Source organism: Fringilla coelebs (genome assembly GCF_963513975.1).
Source record: "Fringilla coelebs genome assembly, chromosome: 5".
NCBI lineage: Eukaryota > Metazoa > Chordata > Aves > Passeriformes > Fringillidae > Fringilla > Fringilla coelebs.
In genome coordinates, this window is record NC_140033.1 from 7,404,634 (window position 1) to 7,421,399 (window position 16,766).

Here is a 16,766-nt window from a genome sequence, read left to right on the forward strand (position 1 = left end):
TGGTGAGAGCAGAGTCAGTGGAAGCTTCCACACTGGCAATCAGCAGTCAAAACAGCCACAAACCAGAGAGCAGCTGCTAAGTAACATCACTGTTGCTGTTTTTCTCACTGAGGTTGCACCAAAACAAAGCAGAGGCACAGACTGGTTCAGATGTGCTGGAACAAAAGCAACCCACAGAAGCTACAAGTAAATGCAACCCCTCAGTCCCATCAGGTGGGGGTGGCAGATCTGTAACAGAACTATAAAGTCAATCCCGTTTCCACTGTTATGTAAAAAGGAAAAGCAACAAATTGGTGGATCCTGGATTAACTGGGGTCCTGGTGACTGTTCTGGTTAAATCACAAATCCTAAGGCTTTGATATAGAGCAAGCAAAGTGTGTTACAACACAAGTGAGGGCTGACAGGGCTAAAACCTCTGGAAGGGAGAGCACCAATATTCTGCAGAGCTGAGGTTGATTCCTAGTAAGTAAAAACAATTTAAGTGACCAGTGCTTGAGGCAGAATCACCTGAATCCTTTTTCTTTTTTTTTTTTTTCTTTCTCCCCAAAACAACTACCCTTTCTGCAAGTAAATAACGATACCAGTCCTAGACCTGACAGACAGTGCTCACAGAGGGCATGGAAAATGACTGGACCAGTACTAACATCTTCCAACATCCATTTCTGGCTGTTCAGAGCTGATGGGTCCAAAAAGTGAAGCTGCTGATGTCTACATTGAGTCTTTGCAACAAAACAAGCAGCATGTTAAGCAGACTTCTGTAAGAGCACTGAAAGTCCTCCTTACACTTGAAAGTTTGCTGTAACAAAGCAGAACAGAGCCTAATATCTACATTACTGAAAAGCCTTCTATCAGAGCTGGTGCAGTGACACAAAGCACAGAAGACTAACCCTCCTCTAAAAGATACCAATTTTTGTGCTGGTGAAAATCCTCAAAGTATTTATTTCTGCACCAATAAATAAGAATCAGCTGCAGTTAATCAAAACTGCAATAAGAGAAGAGAGGGTATTGAGGTCTGCACAACTTTTCTGTGTAATAGGATATTTTTCTAGAAGAAAAGAACTCCATACTATTTAAAAGTGCTTTATGCTTTCATAAACTTAAAAGAAAAAAAAAATAGTCTTAATTTATTGCAGCCTCCACATCCTCCAGATTAAGATCATCAGGAAACTTCAACTATTTTTCTTTCAATGACTATAAACTTCTTGGTGCCAGGAACTGACTTTGATGTTTAATCCCATTAACGAAAAATAGGACAAACACCTATTTAGGCCACTTTCTTCCAATTCAGTTGGCATTCTGTAAAATATCTCTCCTTCTTCATCACTAAAGAAATGCTATATTGTGTATGCAATTCATTTAGAATTAAGTCTCTAAGCCCAGCATTTGTGAGGATTTTGCTACTACATATAAAAAGACCCCTTCTCCCCTCAAAATACTACAATGCTAAAGGATTAAAAAAAAAAAAGAGAGAGAAAAACTGCCATAATGTGATGCTTCCTGCCAAATACATAAATCCACTGGTGCTGGAATAGCCAAATTCATGGCTTTTTACTCTTCTTTATCAAGGTCCTAGGTCTCAAAAAGTCAGATTGACTACTACCACCAGCTTTCTGCTCAAATGCACTCTGAAATACTGTTATTCCACTTCTATTTCATAGATCCCCACACTTTGCCTTTGTAAAGTCCATTCTGGGTGTCTTCAATGCAACAAATCACCAATTGCTATCATAGTTGGTTTCTGTTGGATTAAACAAAGCAGCATCAACAGGCTTTCTGCCTTTTCCTTCACCAGGTGGTCTGGTGGCTATTTTCTTAATGTGTTTTCTAAGTGACTTCTCTGTTTCTGAAGAGATTTATTAATAAAAGTTCAGCTATTTCTGGGCCAAGTGCTTGTGTCTCTGAAGTTGATGAAATGAAGACATGGCTGTTTACATCTCTAAAAGCAATATACAGAGCAACAGCTGTGCATCCCATCCCAGAGAGGGGCAGGCAGCATTTGCAAAACATACAAAGAAACACTTGTGCAGCAGCAGAGCCGGCCCCAGACTACCACAGTGCATTGTGAGACAGATCAAATAAGTAGAGAACAGTTGCATGTGAAATAAACTACATTATTTCTCTGATTTAAGAGAAATGGCCTTATAAACTCAGTGCACTGGGAATGGTGAAAGCTCACAGATTTTATCATCCCACTGTTGATGGCAAAATTTTGTCAAATACTTGATGACATTAAGAGTATGAGACAAATGACAGTGGCCAAGTAACTCATATGAAATGTAATAGAGGAGAACTGAACTGCTTCCTCTCAAAACTGACCCTCTGAGTATTTAGAAAAACAAAATGAGAAGCCTTCTACAGCAAGCTTTTGCACTGAAACTCAAACAGAAATAAACGCCATGGTTAAGAAAAGGAGTCTTTCAATTTACAAGATCTGAATCAATAAAAAGTGCCTGCTGGGTTTTGGGGACAACACCATTTTGATGAAACCAAAACTCCAGTTGTGTGTTTGGGGTGGGAGGGTGGCACAAGTGATTTTTAGACTCTTACCTTTTCTGATTCATAAGCAGCTCTCTATGGAGATCTTGATGATTCCGGGATGACTTCACAGGATTAATTAATTTCTGAGGTCTAATCAATTCAGGATTGTCATCATCTATGTAGTCTGGTTCAGCCATAATCTTTCTTGGAATGGGAAATGGATCTTTGGGTTCAGCGTCCTTGTTCACAGTATCTGTAATATGGGGAAAAACTGTAATGAATCTACACTGAAAGGCCTTTTAAAGATGTCCTAAACAACAAAGGCAGCATATTACATTGGCATCAGTCATGATTTTGCTGGATTAGTTTTGTCTGTACAAAGTAAAGGCTCTCAGAGAAAACATCAGTAGCATTTTTTAAATAGGCAGAAATTTTATAACAATGGCATCTCCAACAGCCTTCATCCAGACACTTGGAAACCAAGAGTTTCCCCCTTTTTGAGAACTTGACAAATAATTTAGTTTAAGTGTGTGAAGATCCTTATTGATTTTAATAAGCCTATTCAGATGAAACATTTTTGAATCAGTAGTACTGAGACCCTAAAGACATTTTAAATGCTGTCTATATTAAATACTGTGAATGTGTATCAAAAGCAAAGTCTCATTTTGTGCTGTCAGTGTCATGTCAGCTGTGGGGAAAACACCTCTGTGGATAAGCAAGTCCTGAACTGTATCGAGCAAAAGCTTCCATGTGGAAATGGCCAGATCTGCAATTTTTGTGATGGGGAACTGATTTCTGAGTTGCAAAGCTGAGGAGAAAAAAGGTAGGTGAGATTGCTCTTTAAAGGCTGCATTCTACCCAGTGAAAAACCACAGAAATCCACTGGCCTGAAGACAATGAATTCATGACTTATTTAATTTGGAAAAGCGGTACTTTCCTATCCTGCTATAGAAAACTTATCTACTCATCAAATCACAACATTTTTAATCAACAGCTGATAAGTAAACAATGGTTTTCAAATAATTCATATGTCACCATTCATACCCCTTTCCATTAAAAAGCACAGGATGACCAACATCCAAAACAAAGCATGTTCAGGGAAATTCTGTCTCTCTTCACTGTTGTGAAAACCTGACGCAGAATTTGCAATTGTCAGTTTGATGAAATGTTGGCCCCTCAAAGAGACCCCAAAAATAATCTTCACAGCATGTGGGTTTACAGAGATGAATCAATGGGACAAGAAAGAAAAGGCAAGAGCCTTCCATTCTCCTGACTGGCAGAACAGCTGAATGCTGCACACTGTACTCATGGGGCCACACAACAAACCAGAGAATCACTGGGATCTGCTGTGCTGTTTCCAGCAAAAGCTGAATATGGGCTTTAATTCAGATCCCATTGTTACCAGCCCTTCCCTTCCTGTCTCAACCCATGGGCTATAAAACCTATGTTCAGCTGCAGTTTAATCCCTGAACTATTTTCTTTCAGTAGGAATCTCATCCTGTTGCTCAGGTCTGATCAAATCCACTTGATATGGCAGAAAGATTTTCACTTAATACTTGAGCAGATTAAAACTGAACAGTACCACCATCACCCAGCTGCAGTTGCTTGCAGGTGAGGAAACAAAACAACATGGAAGTTTTCAGCAGATGCAAGAAGGGCATTCCAGATTTGAACGTGTCCAGCAGACCTGGCAAAGATCTTTCAGCCTCTTTTTTAGATTGGATGATGTGAACTGTGTTTTGCTGGTGCTACATCTCACCAAATTTCTAGGGAGCAGCTTCAGTGAGAAACAGCTCACCACTGTGAGCTGCTCTCATGGTGGCTCCTTCATGAGTTCTTCAAGGCAAGTTCATATAGAGAATTTTTGAATTCTGTGGGAGTGTCAGGTCTCACGGGGACCTCTGAAATGACTATAAAATTCCAGAGTTCAAAGCTATGGAAATGTATTGCTGCACATGGCAGAAACCTCTTAGTGACACTGATCATGCAATAAGAAAACTTCTCCTGTCACCCCTTCAGAGTCCTCCTTGCTTCAATCAAGCAACCAGCTATCCCCACACATGCCAAATATACAGGATCACGGGAAAATGGGTCACAAGAAGCTTGGAAGACTTCTAATTCAGCCTCCTCCTGAGAGCAGGAACAGCTATGAGATCAGAGCAGGTTGCTCAGGACATTTCCCAGTAAGACCCTGAAGATCCCCAAGGCTACACAGCCTCTGTGGATGGCCCCTCACTTTTCTTCACAGTGGTTCTTCCCCACACCTCCATGAACCTCTTGTTTCAACTCCAGCCTGCAGCCTCTCATGCTCCAGCCATGCCCTCTGGTGAAGAGCCTGGGTCAATCTCCTTGGAAGGCACCTCCCAGGCACAGGGGGCTGCTGCTGGTCCTGCCAAACTTCTGCTCTGGGCTGAGCCAGCCCAGGTCCCTCAGCCTCCACCACAGCCCATCCTGGGGGCCCTTGGCAAAAATCACATCTCAGATCCCTTACTGCTCCATAGCATGCCATATAAAAACCAAAAACAACCCCCCAAAAACCCTCAACACCACACAGCATCAGGCTGTTAACATATGTAGAGGTCTATTCTCTTTAGCACAGACAGTAAGTAAACCAGCTGCAGGTCTTTTCTTACATAAGGACATAACAGTTCATTCTTCCTCACTGTTCACATCAGGCTTATCACATCTAAAATAACTCAAATATTACATACCCAGCTTCCACCCAAAATAAACCTTCTCTGTAAATACTTGTTTTGCTTTACTCCTCTATCAGTTGCACTGATGGACCTGTGAGTCTTCCAGAAGCCATTTATCATCAACAGCTCTCTTTTAAAGTAAATCCAAAAATAACCTGCTGCTTCTTCAAGATAATTCTTGTTTGCTTAGGTGGAGATGAAAAATGCAGAATTACTCTACAACTGCCATAAACAATGTACAATTTTCTTGACACAAGCCCCTGAAAAACAATTTGATTCAATCATTTCTCAAAGTGCGGTGCTGTAATTTGCAGTACATCGATTTGGTTTGAGCAAGCCCTTAAAGGGAAGTTTATTTATTCTTCTTTCTTCTGTCCCTTAACTATTTTTAAAACATGTATTCAACTCAGAGGTCAGGAATCGTGGTTTCCTACTGTAACATGAACTCTACTAGCAGCAAACATGAATGAATAAAAACTCTCCTGGGAAGAGAAGTCTTTCCATGTGTGGTTAAGCTGCAAATGACTTCAACTAGGATTTCCAAACAGAGCCAGTGACAGAGGGCACCCAGATCCCACTCAGTGAATTCTCTCACACCCCTGGCAAACCTCAGCCTGGCTGGTGGCCACTGACAAAGTCCTGCACAGTCACTGTGTAATGTTATATGCAAAGAATACAATTAAGATAAGGTGATCTCTACCCACACCCTGTCAAAGCTAACATTTACAAAGCACAGGCAAGTTGTACATAAAAAGGAAACTGAGGCACAAAGAATTCACCACTCCAAGAGCAGACAGGAACAGAGCAGTTTATCCCCAGAGTTTCATTCTGAGGTTCAGGCTCATACCAATAAACCAGTCAAGCTCAATGACAGAATCCCTTAAAAGTCCTTAAACAAGTTTAATCAATGTTCAAGCAATAACAATTAAAACATTATTAATTCCATGAGTCTCTAGTGCTCATCACCACAAAAGTCACAGCCCATAAAGCTGCTTTCAGATCATCACTAGGTGCTACAGTGGGACATTAATAATCCAAATAATCACTTAGCAGGAATATGCTGCCTGAAGAGCATCCGAGAGGCTCCTTTTAACCATCTGCTGCTCCACGATCGACTGAGAATGCACAATCCATGGCTGTGTTTCCTCACTACCTCGCTCCAAATAAAGGAGATTTGGATTCAGGGGATGTTTTAGCTGAGCTTGGCTCAAGTTTAATACACCCACTAATTTGGCAGGTGCTTTCCCAGTGCATGTGCTGAATTAGCTGTTACTGCACAAGCAGCACAAAAGCATTTATCTACCTTAATTTGTCGTGCCTGAGTAACTTACACAGTCTTTGTCCACCACTTCTTTGGTGTATGTGGATTTTGATCCACAGAGAGAAAGAATAAACTGGGGATCCTGAATGGAAGAGGAATTTTAACTCCTCTAACAATTGCAAAGCAATTTCAACATCTCACTAGACACAGAAAATGCCTCTGTAGAAAAACTACTTCAAGTATCCTCCCAGACAGAAGTTTAATGTTTCCAGACAAAAAGATGCTCTTGGAGTAATCAAGAAGTATCTCAGCCTTGAAGAACCAAGACCAAGTTGCTCACATACTTGGAACTCTTATTTTAATTTCCTTGGAGCACAAGTTCAGGGAAAACAGAAAAGACCCTGCAAAATCTGGTCCTGCTGAAGAGATACAACCAAACCAGAGCATGCCAGAAATGTGAGTCACATTCGGGGGAACATGTCCAGCAGATACCTTTGGTTTCAATATTATTTATTTTTTATTCTATCTACAGAGGGTTTTTCCAGCAAAAGTCCCTTAATGGTAGTAACACTGGAAACATGTGTATAAAGAGAACTACAAACAGGTACCAGTGTTTTTAAACAGATATCTTAACAATGCCAGGTTAAGGATTCAGCAGCTGCCAGTTTTTGCTACAACAGGGCTCCCATGGCTTCCACAGGAGAAAGAAATTCACAAAAAATCAAAACCAACAAAACCAAAAAAAACCCCAACCCTCTCATGTTTATATGGCATTCAGGGAATTGCATTTATTTTCTATCTGATATTCTTCATACCAAAAATCACCCTCTACAAATGGAATCTGAATATAAAAATTCCTGTGAGACACCATATATTTATATTATTACACATATATATGGCATTTTCACCCTTCAAATGATTCCCACAATTATTTCCAGCTGTGAAAGCAGAGGTAGAGTTGAGGCCCCTTAAAAAGCAGATAAATAAATGCCTAAAAATACCAATGGACATGAAAATAATAGACTATACTAGATCCAAAAGTTACATTAGGACTAAATTCACGTGATTTCCTTTTTGCCTTAATAAATTCTTGAACTAATATCTTCCACAGGAGCACTAGCTGAAACATTGAATACCTCCTGAAGATTTTATTATTGAAAAAGCTTTAACATCTGTTCTGGGCTGTACTGTAAACCATCAAACACTTTGTTTTAAGACTTACATTTTTAGCTTTTTAAACTACTGTGCAGACTTGCAGTTTGCTACAAGTAACCCAAAGGCATTCTTTGTGAAAAAAAAAAAACAAAAAAGAAAATGTTGTTTTACTCTCTCCCTTCCAATTTCAAGAGGAATTGAAATAAAAATATAAAAATTCTTCAGCATGTTTCTGCTCAGATGTTACATGACCAAGCACCACCTTGCATCAGCCAGTTTGGGTAGAAAGCAAAAGAGCTGCTTAAATGCAGAGTGTGCTTTGCAGGCAGCACCTCAGCACTGTTTGCACATGAAAGCCCACACGGTGATCGCCTTTATCTGTATGCTCCCAGTGCAGTAAGAGGCACTCCACTACAGAGATTTACTTGATTAATCCTTGATTATAGATATCATTAATAACTTCTCACAGTTCGCCCTTTAATTCAAAGGAAGAGTTCCTGAAAACAGAATACAAAATACTCTTCCCAGCCAAGATGCCTAAGCCAGACAGCAACAAAGGAATTTGTCTCTTACTCACAGTCTTTTGTGGCTGAAAGGGAGGATGGAGTTTGGGCCATGGCAGAACACAGCTACACTGCCTGAGGAGGGAGAGGGGAGGACCAGAGAGGTCCTGGTGGCTGCAATTCCTCCCAGCCCCTCGTTCTTTGTTCAAAAAGGCTGCCACTTCCTAGTGGAAGATCTGAAGAGTAGTGTCTTCACCTGCCTCAAAATCAAACACATTCAGGGCAGCATGTACCTGGGATTTCCCACTGAGTACTATCTTGCTGCCAGGTTACTTCCTACATTACTGTTCTTCAAAATTAACATCATGGACCTTTTAAACCCTTTAGCAGGCATCTGGCTTTTGTTTACATCTCCACACATGAAAGAGAAGAGCATCTTAGAAACTACCATGTGTTGCTGCAAGGGCAATCTTGCTTCTTCTTGTTGTGCACTTCAAAATCTCACATCCCATCCCAAGGCTGACAAAGTTCTGTCCATCCCATGCCACGACAGTTTAACTCACAGCACTCCCCTGACACAAGCTATCATGGCTTCATTAGTTCCACGGCTGCCAAAAGACCGGCAGACCACATAGAATTCTCTCAGGAACAAGGCTCACTTGATTAGGGCAGCCCAAAGCAATCTCAGTGATGTCAAGGATATGGAAAGAAGCGGAGCTTGCTGGCTCCTGAAGTTGTTCCTGTTGTCACTTAAGACAATATTAAAATGACCTAACCCACTCAAAATCTGAAGGAAATCCAGTTAACACTCATTTTCTTCCCTTAAGTACTGCTGAGAGTAACATCAACAAAGCACAGATAAAACATCCAATAAATGAGAAACCAGAAGAAAGAGGGTCATTTTAAAGATGTTTGCATTGGCACTGACACCTAAAGGAAGGCAGAGTGCAAGATCTGGGGCAGTGTTACAACTCTCTCAAACGCAAAGAACTGCTCATGGCTCCCATTCAATTTAAACAGCACCAGGCAACCTCTGTTCCAGGGCTTTGAAGTTCAGTCAAGTCTTGGGTGTGGAGGGAACAGCCTTGACCCCCAGAGAGGCAAAGGCCTGGAGGGCAGTGCTGGTGAGGACAAACAGGCTCCTTCCTCTTGATCTATAGTTTACTTGGAAAAGAGATGCAAGAAGACAGAAACAGCCTTAAGGACAGCCTCACACCTTCCACTAAAAACCTCAATGAGAAGAATTTGTATTAATCCTAAAGAAATTTTCCTCAGGCTGCAAGATCTGCTAGGAAGCTCTCTGCCATTGCCTTTCAAAGCAGCTGAAAGGATCAGCTCTAAATAGTTGGATTTCTTACTTCTCTTGTTTGGTTAAAACACTTAAGAAGTGTCAATGCAGCTGTGTAATGAGAGGCAGAAGACAGAAAGTGCCTCTCCCCTCCTGCTGTAAGAAGAGGTCTATACACAAGGTGCTTTAAGAATACTGAGAGAGGAAAAGGACACCTTCCAAAAGATCCCCTTTTTGTCAGACACAGCAAAACTCAGATGTTGACTTTCACTGCAACAATCTACTTAATTTGTAATACAGGCAGTAGAAAAGAGAGACACAGGATGAAGAGCAGCACACTGAACAGCACTCATCTTCCCTAAATCCTGGTCTGTGATCCACCCACTGTAACACCATGGTTCCAGTCTGGGACTAACACACTGTGCATCTTATATCATTTGTCTTTCCTAAATTCCCTACATATTTCTTCAAGACTTTATATTCCCCCTACTCATTTAGCTCAGGATCCTGTGATTATCCAAATCCTAAGCCAGGGCTGAGGATGTGGAAAGCCATTCTGATGGAGACCTGGTGGTTTGGACACCTCTCATCCAAAAGGCCCTAAGTGACTCTAGTGCTTTTCTCCTGCAGAACAATGGCACGTCATGCACACCCTGCTGTCCTCTCCTCTATGTCAGTCCTTTGAAAGGAATAAATCATGACTGGCAAAGGCACACAACTGAATATACACAAAACTTCCACCAAAACACTACACAGGTAATTATAGCGCAGTAACATGATTTTCAGGAGATGATAATTGAAATTATGCCTCTTAGGAAAGACACTCAGCAGCACAGTTTGCCACTAGATTAATCCCTAAAGGTAACAAGCAATTTATTTATACATGGGTCAACAGTGATTCACATGCAATTCTGGAATGCCACATTTTTTAAAGGGATTTTAAGAGCAGAAAAGCAAATAAGATCAGTTTATACTCCCTGCAGCTACAGTGCACCATCAATGCTGCAGACCCATCCGTGTGGACCACTAAATTAAAAATAAGGGCAACTTTGTTTGAAACACGTTTTACTACATTGAAACATTGGATGCTGCATGAAAACTGAGCCTTGATTTAAAATCAGGAGTCCAAAGAGCGAGGGGAGAGTTTCTTCAGGGCTTCATTGAAGCAAATGTTAAGAACTATCAAACAGTGGCACCCAGTGGTAAAGGACTTCCTGCAAACAGGAACATGATAAAAAAACTCAGGAGGGAGAAGGGGGAAGACTGACCCAAATCTATGTTTATATACAAAAATGCTGAACTGAAAGAGCAAACATACTAAATCCCCCACAATTTCAGCAGGAAGTCTTACTTCTAAGTCATTCCATTTCTGCAAACATCAGCATTAGAGAATAGTGATTCTTCAAATACAAAAGGTTTAACATTAAACAGGTATTTCTGAGGGAGAGGGGGAAATCCAGAGCAGCCAGCAGCCTCTTATCAATTGGGAGACTGCAAACATTTCAAACATCTGACTTGAGATACCTAAAAGGAGACTGGTGAACCTCAAACAAATGCTGTTAAAGTCTAGTTCACAGGACTTCAGCAAGATCCCTCCAGGGAAGAGCGGAACATGTTGGTAGTGGTTGTTTTTCCACTTGTTCTGTATTTTCCTCACATGATCTAGAGAGAAAGATTAAAGACTAATGCGTGCCCCAGTGAGGTAAACAATGTCCAGGACCAAAGGGTGCAAGACATTCTCCTGGAACAGCAATCCTCTTCTGGATGCTGTGATCATAGTGAGGATGATGATGATGGAGGGTCCTAGCAAATATCCAACCAGGCAGAAGTTTATATCAGATACAAGCCAAAAAGGTTAACATTACCTTTTATATATGTGAGAAAATTTGGAGCAAGAGAAGAGGCAAGTTACTTAGCAACCCTGTAAACATGACAAACAAGAGAAAACAAACTGCACAGCAAACAAGTTATCTTTGTTAAAAAGAAATTAGGAAGTTAAAAAGCAAATGGAAGAGGAACATCTGTAAATGGGAGAATGTGTCCTATATTGAGGATGTTTTAACAGCTCTGCTCATTTAGTTTTTAAGAAGTGAAGATTAATACCAGCTTAATAATCACATAAGCAACAAGTCTGACAATACTGTGAGAAATTTTGATGACTGGGGATTGAGGCTAGAAAACAAATTCCTTAAACAAGGAGAACACTTCTGAAGTGAGGGGAGTAAAGACAGTGATTTAGTAAAAGATTTGTGTTCAGCTGCACGGAGAGACCAAATTACAGGATCATAATTATCCCTTCTAGTTCTACAAATTTAAAATCTATGAGTGCAATTAATAAGTGTTTGCAAGGGGGTCAGAAGATTAAAATCTCTGCATTAATCAGGTAGTTATGCATTCAGGAGCTACAGCATCAAAAATGAGACGGAGCAAGCAAAGTATTTCTCATGCTGCCTCAGTTACTCCAGTGCTGTAAATCCCCCGGTCTTGCCAAAGGAGCACAGCAGGGATGCTGAACCAGATTTTGCTCCGTGCCACGTGTTGTTCCTTAGGGCACAGCAGCATCCTGCCTGGAGTTAGGGCACAGCACGATCTGCTGAGCTGTCATAGCTCTCCTCCTCTCTGGGGCATTCTGAATGACAACTTAAAAGGAATTCTAACCACCCATAAAAGAGGGCCATTTGCAACAAGTTTAAATACACTGACATAATGAAAACCACACAGTTCACTGCAGCTTGGCAGCTTCCTAAACAGACTCATAGGTAGTTATGTAAAAGTTAAGTACTTCTTCAGACCGGGCAGATATGTATCAATTACCTGCCAACTCAACAACTCAAGTTCTTTTCATTTTCTAGGAAGAAACCCTTTTCCTAAGAGGAAAAAAAAAAAAATCAGAACTAGCAAAGATTGCTTTTTCTCCTTCTCTTTGGTGACAAATGGCTCAGAGCAAGAATTCAGCCTCTGTTTTGATTTCTTAACACAGGGAGATTTCCTAGAAACAGACAAAAGGAAACAAAAAGAAATAATTTCCTTAAACCTATTGCTACTCCAAACACACACACTCCCAGCTTAATCACAGGAAAGAAATAAAACCTTCACCTCAAGGAGTTAGTCTTGGCTCAGGCAACTACATCCACATTCCAGCCTGCACTGTGTCCACAAAGAACACCCTTCCTTGCCCAGACCTGTTTTATCCACTCTCAGCTGGCACAGATAAATTTTAGTATGAGGCTCTGCACTGCAACTCTGTGGAAAAAGAAACCACTACAAAGGAGGGAAAACCAGACCTGAAGGGAAAAGCAAAAATGAGGACACCAGTAAAACTGATGACCAATCTTCCAAAAGTGAGGTAGAGTAAGAAATTCTTTAAAAAGGCTGTTCCACACCCTATTCATGACCTTAACCAAGAGCACGATGCTCTCATGGTTTAAAAGGACTGAGTGGGTGTAAGAATGTATGGTAGCCAGCACAAGCCTCCTGGAAGCTACAAGTGGGCTTAGAACAGCCAAGCCCAATACACATGACTATTAAAATACAACAGCGAACAACACAACATGCCACAGGGCATGGAGAGGAACATCATCTGCTCGCTGCTTGATGGGAAGAATGAGAGGTGTGAAACCCAGGAATTTACAGAAAACAAAAATGGAGAAAAATGTTGACACACAGTCCCATCTGTCAAATCTGGAGACTTTTCACTAGTGCTCTGGATGAGCAGCTACAATCAGCAGCTTCTCCTGCAAGCTCATAATTCAGGAAGCTGTGGCACCATGGCAGGGCTGAGTATCAGCCAGAAGGCTGCACATGAAAGGGCAGCGGAGCAGCCTCCCTGCTCCGCAGGAAGGGCGTTGGTCTCTTAAAGAAACAAGCCTCCATCTGAGCAGGACTGATGTGTTATCACACAACTGAGCTGTCTTTGCCTTCTAAGCCTCCCTGGAATGAGGATCCCAGAATGTCAATACCTAAAACAAAAGCAGTCACACAAGCTTTGCATGAAGAGGGAGGTTTTAGGCTATAATTTGGCAGAACAATTTGTTGTGTGTGGTGACGTGGGACTGTTTCCAGGATGTTTACTGTCAACTTTTTCTCTTTCGTGTCTTTTTAGAAAGACTTGAAAAGGTTCAGGAAGAGAGAAACAGACCACTCCCTAATGCCTCCAAAAAGGAACTGTTTAACAAATTCCAAGTATGAGGCAGAGAAGAGTAAGACTAGAAGGATGACCCCAATGCCTCCACAAAGGATTGTTTGTTGAGCTTATGAACTGGTGGCAGGAAAGGAATTTCCTACAATTGTTACCTTTCTGCCTGAGAGACCACCTGGAGGAAAGTCTCAGGCTGTCCTTCCACAGCAGCACTTGTGAAGAGGGTGAGCTGGAGTTTGTCAGGACCTGGGTCCCACTCTGCTCCTCACATCCTTCTCCAGGGCTTTAGAGAGGGCAGCTCACTTGCTGTATGTCCTACAGAAATGGAACTGACCTGTACCTAAATTTGAAATGCAAGAACTGAATTATATAATTTGAACAAGGAAAAAAAACTCTCAGTAGTCCTAAGAGGCACTACAAGGATCTCCAGCAAATGGTTAAAACAAACCACCTGCATCCCAAAGAGTCATACACTAGTTTACACTGGTCTCATAAAGGAAAATAAAATGTGCAAGTAGGCTTAGAACGTGCTTGCTTCTTCATGTTCAAAAATAAAGAAAAACCTTAAAGAAGATAAAACCCAAAGGGTTGCAAAACAAGACTTCAGTAGAGCCAAGAAAGGGGCTGAAAGTCTTTATCATAACTTGCCTACAGCTGAGGAACAAAAGCAGTGTGAGGTCACAGCTTGGCTCCTGCTAGTCAAGGTTCACAAAAGCAGCACACAGAGCTTCCAGAGAAGTGAGTGCCATTTGTCATTCACAGTGAGCCTGGAAGCCACATCTCTGAAAGAGGCTGCTGCCAGCCCCAAGAGACCAGGGCTTGAAAAAAAGCCTCCTCACAAGCCTTGGAGCCCTCTTATTAACATCATTTCACAGGTGACTCAGCTTACTTTACAACAGGCAGGCTGAAAAGCTGTCCTCTAGCTGGGTTTTACAGCAGCAGCTTAATTAATAGGATGAATACCTATTGATAGGCAATCACAACCTCTGCTGCCAGCTGCACTTCTTCATGCCTGAAGCCAGTCCTGCTCTTTGTTCTGCTGCTGAAAACACAACTTGGAGGGCTCCGAGCACCTGCTGGGCCTGCAACCAAAGAGGGGAAACTTTCAGGCAAGCAAACTTTCTCTGTTGGCAATAAACTGAATGTTAAAGACTCCTTAAAAATGTCACGTGCAGTGTCCTCAGCAGAATATCACCTCACTGTCTCAGACATGTGTAGAAGAAAGGAAGAAATGGCAAGAGGTGCTCTGTCATCCTTTTCCTGACAACTAAATGAGCTGTTAAAAAAACCCACCAAAACAAAAAAACACAAACAAACAAACAAACAAAAAAACCACACAGAGAAATTTTTAATTAAAATTCCAATGAGCCCATGTGGCATCCAAGACTTTTAAAAAAGCAGCCCCTGTTTTCCAAGCAGAAGCATTCCAACAAATGGTCACAGGTGAACAGTCAGCACACCAAGTGGAAACATTGTGCCACGTCACATTGCTCAAGCACTGACTCTCATGCTTACTATCAGTAAATTAATTACTAGTTTTCTCTATGGCTGACTAAATGTTATGGACTTGCTAGAAGAACTTTGTTTATGACTAAGGATGAAAGAGGAATTGATATTTATGTAGGTATCTCATGCATTGCTAATTTCTGGGGTTGCACCTCATTGAGGGAAAGGTGATCTGCAAATGTGAGCACAGTTTCTTAAAAAATAAAAGAAGGTGGAAGCCCCTTTACTGTAAAATTTTGACCTGTTACTAGTCCCATAAACCTGAGTAAACCAGAATGAAATGCCACAACACTTTCAAACATTTTAACACAAGTTGCTCAAGTTCCTGCATACACCACAGTTGTCTCTCATCTTACAACACATCACTTTCTCAACCTGCTTGCTTAACAAGCAGTGGAGAAGTCCTGACTGCAAAGTACAATATTAACATCTGCTTCTTTTTTTTTTAATTAGACATCATATTTTGCCACGATTCACTGAGGAATTGTATTTTAAAACTGCAAAAAATTACTGAATGAGGGGAATTCATCAAAATTTGAAGTAGCACTGTTCATTATAACAGGCTTGGTCACATCAGAGACTCAGTCAGTCAGTAGGAAAGCTGCCCCACAATTACAGTGAGGAACTGAGCCATGACAGAAGAGAGAGGCTCTATTCTCAGCTTTACCAAAAACTGGATTTGTGATGCTGAGCAAGTTGCTGAGCCTTAAATTACTCTGGAACAAGCTGTGGTTGTCAGTGCAAGACAACATTTTGGATACCGAATGCAGAGAGAGCAAGACAGGCTTTTGTGGATGAGCAAATCAATAAGAAACATCATAAATTACAACAACACTGTGCTTTGTTCTATTATAGGCAGCATTTTGTCAGACATTTTGGAGCCATTTCATGTTAACCACTCTTTTTTTTAGGATTGAACAAAGGCTTGCTTTAGAACCAAGAGGCAAAATCCAAACAGGTAATTTGCTGAAAGAAGTTTAGAAAATTAAATTGATGATGTTTAAAACAAGGTACAAAGTTATGGATTAAGAGATACACAGAATAAAATTTAGAAAGATGTTAAGAGTTAATAACACAGAGGCTGCTTCTTGGTGCTGCAAAACAAACACCAGGGATTGAGAAGTTTCATGCCTAAAGGATTGACGCTATTTTCACCCCAAGCCTATTTTTATGAATTTCTTCCTTCCCAAGTTATTACTAAAGTCCCCAGTGATATTTCTTTTTTTGTTATTTGTCTGTGGATTTCTCATCTCAACGACCAAAAGAGACACATTAAACACATGCTTTTTTTAAGCTGCACTAGTAAATATGTTCTCAGAAATGACTCCAAGACAAAAATCCACATTGAAAAGCTGGAATGAGAGCTGAGAGCCTGAGGGCCTTCCTATCCCACTGGTGAATACAGCACGTTCTTTTTGAGTATGTTCATAATAAGACAGAGACCCATTTGTCAAAATCTGTCCTCTTTAAAACAGCATGTATTCCTCAACAGCCTCAGTGCTCAGCAGGGTGTAAATACTGTACCTTCACCGTCTCCCCAATGGGAGTTCAACAGTACATTAGTGTTTAAGATTGAAGCAAATGCTTGCTATAATTAAGTCCCATTTTATCTAAGAATGTTAATAGTCATCCTTTAATGTGAATGTTAACAAACCAGCCATAACTTTTTTCATATCATGGAGATATGTGATGTTGAACACAAGATTCTAACCTGATAAAATGAACCCAGCAGACTGCCTGC

The 16,766-nt window shown here is 41.0% G+C and overlaps 1 protein-coding gene across 1 annotated transcript in view; it reads right to left on the reverse strand.

Annotated features, from left to right (window-relative positions):
- The window catches only part of FAM107B (family with sequence similarity 107 member B), a 58,656-nt gene that overhangs the window by 6,585 nt on the left and 35,305 nt on the right, over window positions 1-16,766 (reverse strand). The window contains exon 3 of the mRNA XM_084206331.1: window positions 2,548-2,731. Coding sequence (XP_084062457.1) covers window positions 2,548-2,675 — 128 coding nt within the window. The 5' untranslated portion in view covers window positions 2,676-2,731. The remainder of the gene's footprint in view (window positions 1-2,547; window positions 2,732-16,766) is intronic.